Source organism: Corythoichthys intestinalis, chromosome 15 (assembly GCF_030265065.1).
Source record: "Corythoichthys intestinalis isolate RoL2023-P3 chromosome 15, ASM3026506v1, whole genome shotgun sequence".
Classification (NCBI taxonomy): Eukaryota; Metazoa; Chordata; class Actinopteri; order Syngnathiformes; family Syngnathidae; genus Corythoichthys; species Corythoichthys intestinalis.
The window spans coordinates 46,463,139-46,481,697 of NC_080409.1; the positions used below are offsets into that span (position 1 = coordinate 46,463,139).

General features: G+C 40.1%; 3 protein-coding genes across 6 annotated transcripts in view; 2 read left to right on the top strand and 1 right to left on the bottom strand.

Annotated features, from left to right (window-relative positions):
• tmem234 (transmembrane protein 234) overlaps positions 1-7,654 on the top strand; it is a 42,481-nt gene extending 34,827 nt beyond the window's left edge. Inside the window, exon 6 of the mRNA XM_057859185.1 lies at positions 6,574-7,654. Within this exon, the coding sequence (XP_057715168.1) occupies positions 6,574-6,600 (27 nt within the window). The 3' untranslated portion in view covers positions 6,601-7,654. The remainder of the gene's footprint in view (positions 1-6,573) is intronic.
• iqcc (IQ motif containing C) lies at positions 681-13,239 on the bottom strand. Of its 3 annotated transcripts, none has more exons than XM_057859184.1 (5): positions 13,163-13,239; positions 6,830-6,973; positions 6,399-6,759; positions 1,571-1,692; positions 681-1,218 (listed from the first exon to the last, which is right to left on the bottom strand). In XM_057859184.1, the coding sequence occupies exons 1-5, from the start codon at positions 13,202-13,204 to the stop codon at positions 1,183-1,185; spliced, it is 705 nt and encodes a 234-aa protein (XP_057715167.1). In that variant the 5' UTR covers positions 13,205-13,239; the 3' UTR covers positions 681-1,182. The 3 variants fall into 3 exon arrangements, with proteins under 3 accessions (XP_057715167.1, XP_057715165.1, XP_057715164.1); XM_057859182.1 differs by lacking the exon at positions 13,163-13,239 and adding an exon at positions 13,034-13,162; XM_057859181.1 differs by lacking the exon at positions 13,163-13,239 and adding an exon at positions 12,852-12,984.
• A 223-nt stretch (positions 13,240-13,462) lies between these two features.
• Positions 13,463-18,559, top strand: part of fancm (FA complementation group M) — a 115,051-nt gene continuing 109,954 nt past the window's right edge. For both annotated transcript variants that reach the window (XM_057858961.1, XM_057858962.1), the window contains exons 1-2: positions 13,463-14,194; positions 14,296-14,468. In XM_057858961.1, the coding sequence (XP_057714944.1) occupies positions 13,528-14,194; positions 14,296-14,468 (840 nt within the window). In that variant the 5' untranslated portion in view covers positions 13,463-13,527. The remainder of the gene's footprint in view (positions 14,195-14,295; positions 14,469-18,559) is intronic.

Genomic DNA, 18,559 nt, shown 5'->3' on the forward strand with positions numbered 1-18,559 from the left:
AACCGCCCAGCGGAGAGCAATTTTTACAACTCGTTCTCCGGAGGAGGGCGACTGCAGTTGTTGTGCAGCTAACGTGCAGCTAATGTGCATGAGGAGAGCTTTTTACATGCCTATCAATGATCAAACATAAGTAGTCCTTTATTTAAAGAACGTTTGTAGTGTTTACTTTGTAATCACTGTGTTCGTATTTGACATAATACAAAACAAGATGTTTACTCACTTCCTCGTAAGTCCGATTGGTCCCACAGTAGTCGGACTTGTTTTGGCCAATATCCACGGTGAATGGGAACCTTTTGAAACTCCAAAAATGCGCACACGCCTGTCCCTCATACAGCAAGATTTTTCTGCAGCCGTTTGGCTGGCGTGATGCGAAAAATAAACGTATTAATCCGCAAAATAAGCTGAATCCTTAGTCCTCATACACAACTGTACGGCTGGAAAGTGAAGAGGGCGCCTTCAACCGTACACGTCACAGCGCCCTCCTCCTCACTGCAAGACCGAAGCCGGAAGTCACTCATTTTCATGGCGCGGGATTCAAAAAACAAATAAATATAGCGATCGCTTCCACACACATCCAAGCGGTCCATATCATTCAGGAGCATAAAATACCGCGTGTATTATGAAATAAACATGCTTTTTCGTGTCACATGCACTTTAACACCTGGACCTATTTTGTCCAAATTTGCATGCCTTTGATGTTTCCTTTATATTTCAAAGAAAAAAATGTTCACGGTGGCCTGGTTGGGTACCTTTTTTCAGGACACCATGACCTTCGTGTCCAAACTGATGTTTTCTTCACTGACCAATTGTAATTAACATTTTTTATTACAATTTACAAAAGACCAATTATTAAAAAAAAAAGACAATTTAAAAGGTGTAGATTTAATTCCGACCGGTGAAATTCAATCACTGTTCGGCAAACAGTTCCTTGAAACATGACACTTAAAACAATGAGTCTTTTGTCCTCCACAGATCAGTTCTATCTTAAAAATTCATACACGAGAAGGTGACAACATTGGAAAATATTTTTATTCATGTTTTATATTTACAAATAGAATACAGGATATACAGTTAAGCATTGAAAATACAAACTATGCAGTTAAGCATACTTTTTTTTTTTAATCACAAAAACATGTGTAACAATTAACTGACAGTGTATCAGTACGCACAGCAAGGTCCACTTCAACTTACGCTTAGTTTGTCCTTCAAAGACAAGTACTGCAGAAGAGAAAAAAAGTCATTAAAATCTACACAAGGATCCAATACATTAATGAATAGTCATTGATTAAAAGCAAATAAGTAACAAAGAGTTACTAATAACAACACTTGACTTGTAGTAAGTAAAATAGTATTCCAAACAATTACAAAAGCTGAAAGTTTTGACCCTGGCAAGCTGGCGAGCGCAAACTGAACGTGGTGTGAAAAAAAGGCCGCTAGTGCTCATTAAATAAATAACGCGGCTGACTTACTGAGGTCCCATAAATGTCAGCGTTGTAAATCTCCAGCGTTGGCCTCGTGGTGGAGCGCCAGCGCTGATTAAATGAAGGGAAATACTACATCAGCGGCTCACCTTTTTCCTGCTGTCAATGGCCTGCTGCAGCCACAGCAGCTCCATGGTCAGGGCGTCTCTATGGCAATGCAGGGCCTCCGGAGTGGGGGGCACGTCCTGGGCCAACAGGTAGCGTGGCGAACCTAAAGGAGACAAAAGTACATTAAAAAAAAAAAAGTACATATTGCACCTGTTCGTAATGGGCCTTGAATTTGACACTCAGGGTTGAATAAGTACATTAAGTACCATAATTTTCGGACTATACGGCGCACCTGACTATAAGCCGCCACCGTAGGCGGCGGAGTTTGACTTTTGGGGCGGGGGGGGGGGGGGGGGGGGCACACCATTCAGATGACCCCCAAAACGCACTGTGAGCAATAACTTACAAGAATATTTATAATAATAAGCTGACAATGAGCGTTTTTTTGTTTCCTATCATTCTTCGGGAATTCTAAATAACTCTGCTTAGGCAATACTTTTCCCCAAGATGGTCATCCATTGATTATGGTACGCCCGCCGGTGTTGTGCCAATGTAGTAACCCCAGTCAAAAATAGTATCCCCTGGGCAGAGCCATATGGAGGTAGATTTGTGTCTTTATTATTCATTCATTCATTCATTTTCCATGCCGCTTTTCCTCACGAGGGTCGCGGAGGTGCTGGAGCCTATCCCAGCCAACTACGGGCAGTAGGCAGGGGACACCCTTATTATTCAATCCCAAAAAAGTTGCTTCAATCAAAATATATTTTCAATTAAAAAAAAAAAGTCGCTTCAATTAAAAGAAAATGTGTTTGAATGCAAAAATAAATTTGGAACTAAAATAAAAAATGAGTGTGAAAGCTATTTTTCTTTGATTTTTTTTTTTTATTGGAGTGAAGGTTTTTTTTTTTTTGATTAAAGCAACTTTTTTGATTGAACTATTGTTGATTTGTGTCTGTGCCACATTTTGGCTAGGATGTTTTTGTCTTTATTATTCAATCAAAAAATAAGTTACTTCAAAAAAATATATTTCAAAAAGAAAAATCACTTCACTTGAAAAATGAAAAATTTCAATCATAGAAAACATTTTCAAGCGCGAAAAAATATTTGAGAGTGAAAAATTTGCATTTGAACACTTAATTTTTCATTGAAAAAGTTTTCTTTGATTGAAGCAATACTTTTTGTGTTTGGGCCATATTATGGGTAGGACATCATTCAATCCCAAAAAAAGTTGCTTCAATCAAAAAAAAAAAAAAAAAAAAAAAAAAAAAAAAAAAAATTTCATTCAAAGAAGAAAATCATTTGAAAAATGAAATTGCCCTCCGCTAATTTTTGTTGTTGTTGTTGCTAGTCACATGATCTGTTTGAAAAATAATTTTGACCCATTGTAAAAATATATATTTTTTGTTCATTTCATTCATTTTTGTTGCAGTTTTATTGTTTTACAACTTTTATATATATATAGGAAAAGCAATTTCATGCAATGACACTTTTCGGCCACAGGGGGGGCTGCCCCCCCTTAAAATCCGCTTATGGCCGCCACCCACCATATTTGACACGAAAACAGCATTTTTTCATAGATAAACCGCACAGGACTATAAGATGCACCTGTCCTCACTGTATTATGGGATATTTACACCAAAAGATATTAACCGGTAACAATTGATTTGAAAGCGGCATCATAAAACCAAATGAACCACTATGAAGCTTTGAACCAATTGGCTTCAAAACCTCATTGCTTCAAGAAGCTTCATTGGCCATTACTGCTCCCTTCGGAGAGTCATCATCTGCTGCCACCTGCTGTCAACACTATTGTCGTCCAACATGCCTCCTAGCATCCATTGCAGCGCTAAATTTGACACGAAAACGGCATTTGTTCATAGATAAGGCGCACTGGACTATAAGCCGCGCATGTCCTCACTGTATTATGGGATGTTTACACCAAAAGATATTAACCGGTAACACTTTGTCTGACAGCGGCATCACAAGACTGTCGTAACACCAAATGAACCAACATGAAGCTTTGAACCAATTGGCTGAAAAGCTTCACTACTTCAAGAAGCTCCATCACTGCTCCCTTGGGGAAGACAGTCAACCTTTGCTGCCACCTGCTGTCAACACTGTTGTCATCCAACATGCCTCCTTGCATGCAGTGCAGCGCTAAATTTAGCAAGGAAACGGCATTTGTTCATAGCTAAACCGCACTGGACTAAAGGCCACCGCTGTCCTCATTGGATTATGGGATATTTACACCAAAAGATATCAACTAGTAACACTTTATTTGACAGCGGCATCTTAAGACTGTTATAACACCAAATGAACCACCATGAAGCTTTGAACCAATTGGCTGCAAGAGGCTTCATTAGGCCATCACTGCATTCTTGGGGGAGACAATCAAGCTCTGCTGCAACCTGCTGTCAACACTGTTGTCGTCCAACATGCCTCCTAGCATGTGTTGCTGCGCTAAGTTTGACCAGAAAACGCCATTTGTTCATAGATAAGCCGCACTGGACTATAAGCCACACCTGTCCTTACTGTAGCATGGGATATTTACACCAAAAGATATCAACTAGTAACACTTTATTTGACAGCGGCATCTTAAGACTGTTATAACACCAAATGAACCACCTTGAAGCTTTGAACCAATTGGCTGCAGCAAAGTTTCATTGCTTCAAGAAGCTTCTTTAGGCCATCACTGCTGCCTTGGGGGAGACAGTCAACCTCTGCTGCCACCTGCTGTCAACACTATTGTCGTCCAACATGCCTCCTAGCATGCATCGCAATAGATGTAAATAACAATCAAAATTCATGTTCTGTGCTAATTATTTCTTCAGTTACTGTTCCAGTTGTTTCATTAATTGCTAGTTATGGTATTTGGTAACACCATTATAATTATGATATGACACTGCCATGAGCATTATAAATGCTTATGGCAGATGTCATTTTTGTCATCCAGCAAATTACCTCACTTTTGAATGGATGTAAAAGATCCGAAGTGAACATAAATGGAGTTAGTGACATAATTTGCCGGAAGACACTTGATGACATCTGTCATTAGCATTCATTAATGCCCATGATAGTGTCATGTCATTATTATGACGGTCTCATCTTATGACGCCGCTGTCAAATAAAGTGTTGCCTATTAACCCAAGTAAATCAACAAATACAGTGCCTTGCAAAAGTATTCGGCCCCCTTGAAGCTTGCAACCTTTCGCCACATTTCAGGCTTCAAACATAAAGATATAAAATTTTAATTTTTTGTCAAGAATCAACAACACAATCGTGAAGTGGAACAACATTTATTGGATAATTTAAACTTTTTTAACAAATAAAAAACTGAAAAGTGGGGCGTGCAATATTATTCGGCCCCCTTGCGTTAATACTTTGTAGCGCCACCTTTTGCTCCAATTACAGCTGCAAGTCGCTTGGGCTATGTTTCTATCAGTTTTGCACTTCGAGAGACTTACATTCTTGCCCATTCTTCCTTGCAAAACAGCTCGAGCTCAGTGAGGTTGGATGGAGAGTGTTTGTGAACAGCAGTCTTCAGCTCTTTCCACAGATTCTCGATTGGATTCAGGTCTGGACTTTGACTTGACCATTCTAACACCTGGATACGTTTATTTTTTAACCATTCCATTGTAGATTTGGCTTTATGTTTTGGATCATTGTCCTGTTGGAAGATAAATCTCCGTCCCAGTCTCAGGTCTTGTGCAGATACCAACAGGTTCTTCTTCTAGAATGTTCCTGTATTTGGCTGCATCCATCTTCCCGTCAATTTTAACCATCTTCCCTGTCCCTGCTGAAGAAAAGCAGGCCCAAACCATGATGCTGCCACCATCATGTCTGACAGTGGGGATGGTGTGTTCAGGGTGATGAGCTGTGTTGCTTTTACGCCAAACATATCGTTTTGCATTGTGGCCAAAAAGTTCAATTTTGGTTTCATCTGACCAGAGCACCTTGTTCCACATGTTTGGTGTGTCTCCCAGGTGGCTTGTGGCAAACTTTAAACGAGACTTTTTATGGATATCTTTGAGAAATGGCTTTCTTCTTGCCACTCTTCCATAAAGGCCAGATTTGTGCAGTGTACGACTGATTGTTGTCCTATGGACAGACTCTCCCACCTCAGCTGTAGATATCTGCAGTTCATCCAGAGTGATCATGGGCCTCTTGGCTGCATCTCTGATCAGTTTTCTCCTTGTTTGAGAAGAAAGTTTGGAAGGACGGCCGGGTCTTGGTAGATTTGCAGTGGTCTGATGCTCCTTCCATTTCAATATGATGGCTTGCACAGTGCTCCTTGAGATGTTTAAAGCTTGGGAAATCTTTTTGTATCCAAATCCGGCTTTAAACTTCTCCACAACAGTATCTCGGACCTGCCTGGTGTGTTCCTTGGTTTTCATAATGCTCGCTGCACTTTAAACAGAACCCTGAGACAATCACAGAGCAGGTGCATTTATACGGAGACTTGATTACACACAGGTGGATTCTATTTATCATCATCGGTCATTTAGGACAACATTGGATCATTCAGAGATCCTCACTGAACTTCTGGAGTGAGTTTGCTGCACTGAAAGTAAAGGGGCCGAATAATATTGCACACCCCACTTTTCAGTTTTTTATTTGTTAAAAAAGTTTAAATTATCAATAAATGTTGTTCCACTTCACGATTGTGTCCCACTTGTTGTTGATTCTTGACAAAAAAATTAAATTTCATATCTTTATGTTTGAAGCCTGAAATGTGGCGAAAGGTTGCAAGATTCAAGGGGGCCGAATACTTTTGCAAGGCACTGTAACTGGACTATAAGCCCCAGGATTCAAAATGAGGGAAAAAGGTAGCGTAAATTGCCAACTATGCAAATTACAAAAAAAAAATACCAGTTTGAGGAAGACTGTTTATGCTACTCCAGATGGAAGTAGAGTCCAATGTGCTCTCCAGAACCTCATCAGCACTCATGTTCTGGCCGGATTCGAGAACCAGGCTGCTTTGTAAACACTCCCTCATTTGTCGTTGAACTTCCGAGGCATCTTTTTGCGCTTCTATCATCTCCAGACAGTGTCCTCCTCCTCCATCTTCTGACAATGGAGCTGCGTCTCCTGCTGCTGGGTTCTGCGAAAAGGGGCTGACATCTCGTCCTGGATATTTCCCGGGTAGGGGGCCATCCTGGTCTCCTGCTGCTGGGTTCTGCGAACAGGTGCTGACATCTCGTCCTGGATCTTTCTCGGGTAGGGGGCCATCCTAGTAAAAAAAGTAAAATAAGTTTTAAATGGTGGATTAATAAGGTTTCATTTCAGGTGGGCAGACTTACCGTGTCTGTGAAGTGGGGGGTGGGGATTATGGCGGTCTTCCACTCCAGGTGGGTCAAAGCGCCATCAATCTCTTTCACGACCTCCTCAAAGTCTGCACGCGCACAACGCAGTTCTGCCCTCACTAGAAGTCCACGTGCATGCGCCTGTGGAGAACACATACAAAAGATGGTCTTTGACTCGTACATACAGATTATTGTTGTTATGGACAGGACAGATTACATGAGGTTTATGAGGTCAATAGACAACGATAGTAATTAGTATAAACTCAGAACTTGATTTTCACAACTATGTGAGGAAAGGACATCAGATGAAGACACACACTACAGGTCATTTTAGGAAAATGGCATCAGTAACATGAAATTCAGAGGCCTTCAACACAACTCCGTGGAAAACAATCCAAAAGAAATTTGTTGAACATCAATGGCTCAAACGCTTGAACGCTGGATATCCTAATGGACTCAGCCGACAAACAAGGAAACCTAAAATCATAAAAGAAATGAAATATGTCATTTATGGGCTGCCTTTCATAGTTTGTAATAAACATCCTTCATATTCACCGGAAGAACGTTCGCTAAACCGCTAACCGTAAGCTTTACACTATGCAAAAAAAAAGCTCTTTTTGTCATTCCATGTGGTGTCATTATTTGTTTTTCCCAGTTTTTTTCGTTTACATATGCTGTTAACCAGCGATTCTTCATTTTTGAACTGTCACCTTTTAACCGCAAGTTTGCGTTTTGGAGAAGACTGCCAATGCTTTATAGCAGGCTAAAGTTGGATGTGTTTTCCCCTATTAGCCCGAATGTAGCAATGCTAACGTTCGCAGTATTTAATATAGATGTGTTTCCTTATTTTGTATGCCTGAACCAGAGGTTGCGCTAGACATTTTCGTTGTCTGTCATTTTGACTGACAGGGTCATAAAAATGCGGTCATAGTCTATTTTTACCCATCACTTACATTTTTAAAATGATAATGATGACATATTCAATAGTTTAGTTTTTATTCATTTTTAATTAATATTGTAACGCTTGCTTGGCGGCGAAAAATTAGACACGGAAGTCGTGGTATTTTTCTCCCTTTTTACTCTGCTTACCGCCAACAACTCCGCCCCCAAAGAAAAAGAGGCAACGATATAGACCCCAATCACCAACGTCACACAATGATCTTAATTGTGGTTGTCAGCCCAAAATATTCTAAATATATATTAAATGCATCTTACCAGATATAAAATGACTACTACATAGTCTGTGGTGATCGTTTGGTGCCCAGCTTTCTTGTCGAATTACAGCAGTCCATCGCGCTCTCATCTTCGGGTCTCTCAGAATACGGTAGAACTTAAGTCTCTCCGTCTATCTTCTCTGTTACAGCAACCAACCGCCACACACGCCTTCACCATTTTGATTATTAATATTAACGAGCAGAAAAACACGCTGTAATAGGAGGCATGTATGTAGCGGTAATGTGTAAACATGACGATATGGCGGCTCCAGTCAGGGGGGCGGAGTTGTGACGTCATGTGATTGGGGTCTATACACAGGTGGCAATCTTGTCCATCAATTGGATGACGCACTGGCACACCGGGTGCACCAATAAGAACCTCGCGTTGATGTGTCAATCACGGTGCCGCCGCCAGACCCCGGTGACGCTACAATATTCTGACAGAAGAGCCAACGACGTCATGCATTAAGAGAGACAATAGCTAATTAATATGCTAACTCGCCACCCTGTGGTCTGGGGTGTGAATTGCAACCTGTCAAAATGACGGACGGACTTCAGCTTTTTCTGTCACCGCTTTAAAAAACCGGTCAACGACGGAAAATATCCGGTTAACGCGACCCCTGGCCTGAACTTTAATTCTACGACGTGTTGATGACCAATAAACATCTGTGAAAGGAACTGTTGTCTCATATGCCATCAGCACGCACATACAAATGTATGCACGCGAGCGCGGCGATAAAATGCAGCCATGGAAATTACCGCCCCCATTTTTATTTACTGTGCGATTAATGGACTCATTGCATATCGCGACAGGCTTAACAACTTCAATAAAACATGTCGTTAGTTAGTTAGATGGACTTACGATCCGCCAGCTTGTAATTGTCTCCTGTCGTCTTCCAAAATTACAACTGGGTGACGGCGCTTTAGGTGTTCATTCACGGCCGACGTGCAGCCAAGCTTGGCATTGAAGAGACCGGACACAAAAGTGTACCGTCCTTTGTTTGGTTGAAATAAGTCAATGTTTTGGCCACTTTGGTGCGGTTTTTGGCTTTGTGCCACTTTCCTCTCTTGCAAACCAAGCGTCCGACATTAAAAAAAAATCTCCCCACCTTAAAATATTCTCCTCGGATCTACACAATTCACATTGGTCACCCTTTTTGAATTCAAAACGGCGAATTTTGATGAACGGTGACAGATTTTCATGCCTGGGGAATACTTCGGTTACAGAAAAGTGACAGACTACTGCGCCTGAGAAGAAGAAGGCCCACCGACATGAAACATTTTTGCCGAGGGTAACCGTGCAATCAGATTTGTTTATTTGTGTGACATGTTCTTAACGAGCAACGTCACTCTTGCGCGTCGGAAGTCGTCTACACAACAACACAGATGGTGAACGGGAGAGCCGAGAATATGTTCCAATTCGCGGTAAATTCAGTTTTAAATGACCCAAAACGCATCGAGTCGCTAAAACCAACAGTCTGTCTCGCGCTAGCCATGTTGAATAAACTCAGTTCTGTATGTTTATTGCCCCGCGCTAGAGTTTCTTGTCGCTTTACCAACGTCACGTCCGCCCGTCGTTGATTGGTCCACTTCGCTGTCTGTTTGCTGTGGCTTGCTCCGGCCTGGAAATTTGATCCGCGGAACGGTCGCCAGACTCTATCGCTGGAACAGCGGTGAGTCTGGAGTTCCAGTCCAGGCTGTCAGAGGAAGCAATACCTCCACTAGGATTTTGCATTTTAGTGACCACCCTTAACGTTATACAAAATTAAAGGTTAGTAAACGCAGTTATAATTGTTTCCCACCAGCTAGGAGAGTTAACTCCAGCGTGTTTAGTGTGTCTAGCGGTGGTAAAGAAATATGGAAATTAAACAATTATTTTTGTTTTGATGATAATAATATTGAGCTGTTGCTTAGGGTTTAGACTCACCTGAAGGACTGCATTTAATTTTAATTTATTTAAAATATTCAATTATACTTATGTTTCAATTAGAGATGTCCCGATCGATTGGCGATCGGGTTTGATCACGTCATTTTCAAAGTATCGGAATTGGCAAAAAAATACGGCCATGCCTTTTTTAAATATATATATATTTTTTAATCAAATCGTTTTCTAATTGTATTTAACTTTACAGACATAATATGTTACACTCATCCAGAGTCTTTAGTTTAGGCTTAAGGTAGGGTTATCAACTTTATCCCGATAACCACGGTAATTAATTTTTTCAAAAATGTATCCCATTAAAATATTTAACGCAAGCAACGACCCACTCACGCATTGTCGCGCTCAATCTGTAATGGCGCCGTATTACCTATATAGAGAGATAAAAGGCAGCATCAAATGTATAGAGTGAATTTTGGCAGCCTTTGGAGCCTTTTTTTATTTGGATAAAGCCTTACAATCCCTCTCCCTACGATTAGAAATATCATGGGAAGCAATGTGTGGAAGCAAGTTAGCAATTGATCTTTTTCTTGACACCTTATGTTATTTCCCAACGCAGAGAAGATATATCAATTGGTAGCACTACGCACAGTCATGGTTCCACTTCCCATCATGCATTTGGGCATGGCTACAGTATCATTTACTGAAAGCTCAACAAATACACGAGATGGCAATATTTAGTCACAATATACAAAGTCACAAGTCTTTCTATCCGTGGATCCCTCTCACACAAAGAATGTTAATAATGTAAATGCCATCTTGAGGATTTATTGTCATAATAAACAAATACAGTACTTATGTACTGTATGTTGAATGTATATATTCGTCCGAGTTTTATTCATTTTTTTCTTAATGCATTGCCAAAATGTATATGATCGGGATAAATTATCGGGAATGATTGGAATTGAATCGGGAGAAAAAAACAAAGCAATCGGATCGGGAAATATTGGGATCGGCAGATACTCAAACTAAAACGATCGGAATCGGATCGGGAGCAAAAAAACATGATCGGAACAACCCTAGTTTCAATTGCTAACATGTTGGTTTGAAAAATAAAAACCCTGTTCAATAGAAAACATTTTTTTAACCCACACAACTCAACATTTTAGAGCTGTAATTGCAATACTGTTAAACTGTGATATTTTTGCGTAAGGTTATCATACCGTCAGAAACTCATACCGGCACATGCCTAACTGACACGTACAGTGCCTTGCAAAAGTATTCGGCCCCCTTGAATCTTGCAACCTTTCGCCACATTTCAGGCTTCAAACATAAAGATATGAAATTTAATTTTTTTGTCAAGAATCAACAACAAGTGGGACACAATCGTGAAGTGGAACAACATTTATTGGATAATTTAAACTTTTTTAACAAATAAAAAACTGAAAAGTGGGGCGTGCAATATTATCCGGCCCCTTTACTTTCAGTGCAGCCAACTCACTCCAGAAGTTCAGTGAGGATCTCTGAATGATCCAATGTTGTCCTAAATGACCGATGATGATAAACAGAATCCACCTGTGTGTAATCAAGTCTCCGTATAAATGTACCTGCTCTGTGAGTCTCAGGGTTCTGTTTAAAGTGCAGAGAGCATTATGAAAACCAAGGAACACACCAGGCAGGTCCGAGATACTGTTGTGGAGAAGTTTAAAGCCGGATTTGGATACAAAAAGATTTCCAAAGCTTTAAACATCTCAAGGAGCACTGTGCAAGCCATCATATTGAAATGGAAGGAACATAAGACCACTGCAAATCTACCAAGACCCGGCCGTCCTTCCAAAACCGATCAGAGATGCAGCCAAGGGGCCCATGATCACTCTGGATTAACTGCAGAGATCTACAGCTGAGGTGGGAGAGTCTGTCCATAGGACAACAATCAGTCGTACACTGCACAAATCTGGCCTTTATGGAAGAGTGGCAAGAAGAAAGCCATTTCTCAAAGATATCCATAAAAAGTTTCATCTAAAGTTTGCCACAAGCCACCTGGGAGACACACCAAACATGTGGACGAAGGTGCTCTGGTCAGATGAAACCAAAATTGAACTTTTTGGCCACAATGCAAAACGATGTTTGGCGTAAAAGCAACACAGCTCATCACCCTGAACACACCATCCCCACTGTCAAACATGGTGGTGGCAGCATCATGGTTTGGGCCTGCTTTTCTTCAGCAGGGACAGGGAAGATGGTTAAAATTGACGGGAAGATGGATGCAGCCAAATACAGGAACATTCTGGAAGAAAACCTGTTGGTATCTGCACAAGACCTGAGACTGGGACAGAGATTTATCTTCCAACAGGACAATGATCCAAAACATAAAGCCAAATCTACAATGGAATGGTTCAAAAATAAACATATCCAGGTGTTAGAATGGCCAAGTGAAAGTCCAGACCTGAATCCAATCGAGAATCTGTGGAAAGAGCTGAAGACTGCTGTTCACAAACACTCTCCATCCAACCTCACTGAGCTTGAGCGGTTTTGCAAGGAAGAATGGGCAAGAATGTCAGTCTCTCGATGTGCAAAACTGATAGAAACATACCCCAAGCGACTTGCAGCTGTAATTGGAGCAAAAGGTGGCGCTACAAAGTATTAACGCAAGGGGGCCGAATAATATTGCACGCCCCACTTTTCAGTTTTTTATTTGTTAAAAAAGTTTAAATTATCCAATAAATGTTGTTCCACTTCACGATTGTGTCCCACTTGTTGTTGATTCTTGACAAAAAAATTAAATTTTATATCTTTATGTTTGAAGCCTGAAATGTGGCGAAAGGTTGCAAGGTTCAAGGGGGCCGAATACTTTTGCAAGGCACTGTATGTGTGCTTGTGCCAGTCTTTATATTTCAACGGTATACGAGTGACTACTAGTACTCACAAAACTTTTGGAATGTTTCATTGCCGTGTGTTTTGTCCGAAATATCCTGATATGGTGTGGAGTAGGGTGTTCCATCGTGATAGCAAGAAAAACACTTATACAGTACCGTATATCGAATACGTACAGTTGCACACATGACTCAAACTACAAGGTAAAGTCAATGCTAACAGTTAGCAACTTACTGCGTTTACCACAGTTGCACTGCATAAACTAATCTGAAAGTAGTGCCACATTCCCCACTTTCGTAAACTCTAAGGAAAAATAAACGTTTAGCAGTAAACTAGCAACAACATTAGTTATGAGGTTATTACTTGCAAAAGAATGAGCGTTTTCTCCCAGTCAGGACTGTCCATCACTATGGTAACGTGACTTGTTAGCCGGGACTGTTGTGTTTACTTCCGGGGTCAAAATAGAAAAATTAAATATTTACTGTTTATTTTTAACGTTCTGTTGGCAATAGTTCGGGTAATGTTGGTTTTATATGTACTTATATTGTATAATTAAACACGAAAAATTGAAATTATATCCGTAAAATAAAACTAGACTTGCTTGGGCGTAGTAGCGGTTTTACTTTGAAAACTGTGAAAACAGTGAACCGGAAATGACCAACTGTTTGGCTCTTCATTGAGATATGGCGGTCTTTCATAACTCCGAAATACTTTTATGACTCAAGAAAATGAGCACTTCTTCTAACCAGAGGACTTTATTTCAAACTTGGGGCGCGCCTGCACCTCCGAACCATGTTGTTGGATCTAAAAAAGAAGAGAAGAAAGCTGCTGGACGACGCAAAGCGAGCCAAAGCGATACAGCACAGAGATCTGCACCAAATCCATTGTGGGCTGAAGTAGGCACTTTCAACCCAACAGATGCTGCTAAAGAGATAAGTCATTCCACAAAAACTCCTAAACCTATTACTTATGAAGATGAAGATGACGACCTCATGGTGGTCGCTGTCATTGAAGCTGAAGAGAGCCTACAACATGATAAGGGCATTTTACCCCAAAATGAAAGACCCACGCCATCAGTTGGGAATATCACTTATCCAGACTTCCCTGGTTTTGACAGCTCCTCTGCAACGGTGTGGATTTACCCCACCAACTACCCAGTCAGGGAGTACCAGCTGAACATGTCAAAGGCCGCCTTGTTCAAAAATACACTAGTATGCCTTCCCACAGGTTTGGGCAAGACATTCATCGCGGCTGTTGTCATGTACAACTTCTATCGTTGGTATCCAGCTGGGAAAATTGTGTTCATGGCCCCCACCAAGCCACTGGTGGCGCAACAGATTGAGGCCTGCTATAATGTGATGGGCATCCCCCAGGAGCACATGGCTGAGCTGACTGGTACACTAACATCCACACATCTCCAACTCACGCTACTCTTGAAAAGGCAAAGTGCCATGGAAGATGTTTTTAATCATAGCCACTGTCTTGTGTTTCTGCAGGTAGCACAGCGGCCCACAGGAGGCAGGAAGTGTGGCGGTCCAAGCGCGTCTTCTTCCTTACACCTCAGGTGATGATGAATGACCTGTCAAGAAACACCTGCCCGGCACTGCAGGTCAAGTGTGTGGTGATTGATGAGGCACACAAAGCGTTGGGCAACCATGCCTATTGTCAGGTAGGCATACACGGAATTAGACGTCACGCTTCATGAGGGTTCAAGGTAGAAATAAGGTGATATTAAAGCAGAAGGGTTCATAAGTAGCGACTTACATTCAAAAAATTATGTTATATAGTATTTTTCTCCAAACTGGGATCGAACCAAAGCTGCCAACATGGCAGCGGAGCATGCAGACAACTGAGATAAACATGTGGCCTGCCAGCCAGTGTTGTTTTTGGCACCCCTTTTAATTTTTGTCTTTGTCTTTTGGACAAAAATACTTATTAGTCAGTCATATTTTAGTCATTCCAAAATGAGTTCAAGGTTTGCCCTAGGATTTTTTTAAGCTGTGGGGGTGGGCTGCATCGGAGTTGGACAGCCTCACCATGTCGTGCTATGGCGAAATTGTATCATATCATGACAAATGAGATTTTTGTTTTCACATTTAACCATAACAAAGATATATTTAAAGTAGGGCTGTCAAACGATTAAAATTTTTAATCGAGTTAATTACAGCTTAAAAATTAATTAATCGTAATTAATCGCAATTAATCGCAATTCAAACCATCTATAAAATATGCCATATTTTTCTGTAAATTATATATATATTCTGTAAAATAATTTGTTGGAATGGAAAGATAAGACACAAGATGGATATATACATTCAACATACGGTACATAAGGACTGTAGTGGGCATTTTACTCTACTGTCATTTAAATCTGTCTATGCTGTCCTCACTCCGAAGCGTCTACTTTTTCCAAAGCTAGACAGCTAGTGAACGACGCCTTAATAATCAGACTTCTTCCTTTTTCATCTGATTTATTAACAAAATGGCCTCAAACCACTGTCCTCTTTAGACCGTAGTGAAACTACAAAAAAAAGTACACAAGCATTGCATTAGCAACAACGTTAGCTTAGCACGCTATACAGGTTTACTAAACATAAACAAAAAGCGTCTCATACAAAAAATATAACATTTCGCTTACTAACATAATATGTACATTCTTTACAACAACCATACTTACGGACAAATCTTGTCCAAGGATCATATAAGCACAACATTACAACGTAGGCGTCAGCCCGAGACGTCGTGCAGCCATATTGAACTGGCAAGAAAGCAATCAACCATGTCGCAAAGCGACCACAAGAGTTCGCTGTTAGACAGCACAAAAAACCTTGCTGTAAAACTTACCAAAAGGCAGAATACTGTCTGAGCGGGACATGTGCGTTAATTGCGTCAAATATTTTAACGTGATTAATTAAAAAAATTAATTACCGCGGGATAATTAATTAACGCGATAATTTTGACAGCCCTAATTTAAAGTATTTCATTCGCCAGGCTAATGTCATAGCTCTCAGCTACAGTACATGTACGTAAAATGCATTTCCCTACATCAGTGTTTTTCAACCTTTTTCGAGCCACAGCACATTTTTACATTGAAAAAAATCTCGCGGCACACCACAAACCAAAAATGTTCCAATATTATTTCCTGTACTGTATATTTAATTATTAAATAATTTCTCAGTATGCATACTTAGTGTGAAACTTGAGCCTGTTTAGATGAACACAAAGCCACTATTCTTCAACAGCTCTCAGTCTTTCTCTGTTTTTTTTATATAGCAGTTAGACTTGAAAAAGCTCTGAACTATCAGACGGGGAATTGAGCAATGTCTTAAACCGCATCAGGGCCGAGCATCTCGCAGACAATGGCTTTGCAGGCAGCTGGTATTACTGTCTCTGTGGGACTTTTTGGATTTAGCAGCAAGTTTAGCAACAAGGTAACTGGCTTTAAGGGCTTACTCATTTACCTTTGTAGTTTTTCTTTAAAAAGTTGCCTGTTTCTCTGTGTTTTCACAAAGGCGAACAAAATACCGTACTGGCGCGAATATAAGACGGCCCTGATTATAAGACGACCCCCTCTTGTTCAAGACTCAAGTTTGAAAAAAGACTTTTTGAACACCAAATTAATTTTTATGCAGAAAATAATTACAGTACATCTGAAACAAATGATTATAACAATATATTTGAGAGAAAAAGCATGTTATTTTGCCTCATTCAAATCTTAATATCTGAACATTTAAAATAAATACGTAAACTAAAGTGCAATCACATTTGTAAATAAATGGTTTCTGGTTTTTGAAATGTAAATAAACCAATCTATTGTGATTAAAAAAACAAAATTGCAATAACTGCATTAACCATCAAAGTGAAGTCTGTTACTGTAGTCTTGAAACAAATCTGAATAAGAAAAAACATTGCAATAAAATAATGCAAACTGGTAAAACTTGAGAGTAGCTGAGATCTGTCATGACAGAACATCGCTTCAATGATATCTGGTGCCATCTAGTGTCGTGAATGGGTATAACGTCTGGACGGCGAATATAAGACGACCCCCACCTTTTCAGTCTTAATTCAATGCAAAAAACACAGTCTTATATTCGGGTCAATACGGTAGTCCATCAACTTATTTTGAAGCGACGGGTGTTTCGTTTGGAGATGACGTTTAAACTTGCTTGGCACCATGGCGCTATTGGATAGCTGGTCGTGTTGCATTCAAGAACTGCTCGGATTTCTACCCATTAGCCACCTTGCTGTCCTCAACAATGTGTTGGAATAAAACACACAATGAGGACTGACGGTCTTCACATATGGATAAAATTGACAGGACACTTTCGAGTATATCGTCACGACGAGGCTAACCAAATAATGTGCATTAGTAGTATAGTTGTAGATAGCAGGGTCGCTGATGGCTAGAAACCCGAGCAGTTCTTGAACGCGACACGAGAAATACCTCGCTCATCTGCACACGACCGAGAACTTTCTACCAACTCCAGGAAAAAAAAAAAACTTTCTACCTACTCCTTCCTTCCTTCCTTCCTACCTACTGCACGACTCCTACGACATCGGATAATTTCTCACGGCACAGCTGACGATCTGTCACTGCACACAAGTTGAAAAACACTGCCCTACGTAATAATACGACTTTTTTTTATAATCGCAATAGTACAACTTACATCTCGTAATCCTTCTTTTTCCTTTTATTTGGCCCTAATACATACTACATTACCACAACAATAATAGTCCTTCTGTTAACAGACCCATTTCAAAGAATAGGGCGTAAATTCTAATAGCCATGTAAAGCGTTTTAATAGTTTCAGTGAAAATAATTGTTAATCAATGAATATTTTCATTATTGTCATTTTTAACGAAATCAACACTGATGCCAGCGCTCTTTTGAAGGCATTGAGAATGAGGCTGCAACTCGAGATGTCATCCTGATCGATCGGTTCGGATCACGTCATTTTCAAAGTATCGGAATCGGCAAAAAAAATATCGGACATGCCTTTTTTCAATATATATATATATATATTTTTTTTAATTAAATCGTTTTCTAATTGTATTTAACGTTACAGACATAATGTGTTACACTCTTCCAGAGTCTTTAGATTAAGCTTAAGGTAGGGTTATCAAATTTATGGTGTTAACGGCTAGAATTAATATTTTTTACATTTATCACGTTACAATATTTAACGCAATTGACGCATGTGCTACACGACCCACTCACGCATTGTCGCGTTCAATCTATAATGGCGCAGTTTTACCCATACAGTATATAGGGCTAAAAGGCAGGGTAAAATGAGTAGAGTGAATTTTTGGCAGCCTTTGGAGCCTTTTTTTAAATGGCGAAAGCCTTACAATCCCTCTCCCAACGATTAGAATAATCGTGGGAAGCAATGTGGGGAAGAAAGGTAGTAGTTGAACTTTTTCTTAACACCCTATGTTATTTCCCAACGCAGAGAAGATATATCAATTGGTACCACGACGCACAGTCATGGTTGCACTTCCCATCATGCATTTGGGCAGAAGTTAAAAGGTGACAGTATCATTTACTAAAAGCTCAACAAATACACTAGATGGCAATATTTAGTCACAATATACAAAGTCACATTTATCCTTTAAGGATTCAAAGTCTTTCTATCCGTGGAAAAGAATGTTAATAATGTAAATGCCATCTTGAGGATTTATTGTCATAATAAACAAATACAGTACTTATGTACTGTATGTTGAATGTATATATTCGTCCGAGTTTTATTCATTTTTTTCTTA

What these genes read in the sequence shown, in the direction of transcription:
- iqcc (XM_057859181.1), bottom strand. Translation starts at nt 12,926, where the DNA reads ATGGAACACCCTACTCCACACCATATCAGGATATTTCGGACAAAACAC. An exon ending in TGAAACATTCCAAAAGTTTT is followed by an intron (nt 6,974 to 12,851) that starts GTGAGTACTAGT and finishes TGTTCTCCACAG; the next exon opens with GCGCATGCACGTGGACTTCT. An exon ending in CCATTGACAGCAGGAAAAAG is followed by an intron (nt 1,219 to 1,570) that starts GTGAGCCGCTGA and finishes TCTCTTCTGCAG; the next exon opens with TACTTGTCTTTGAAGGACAA.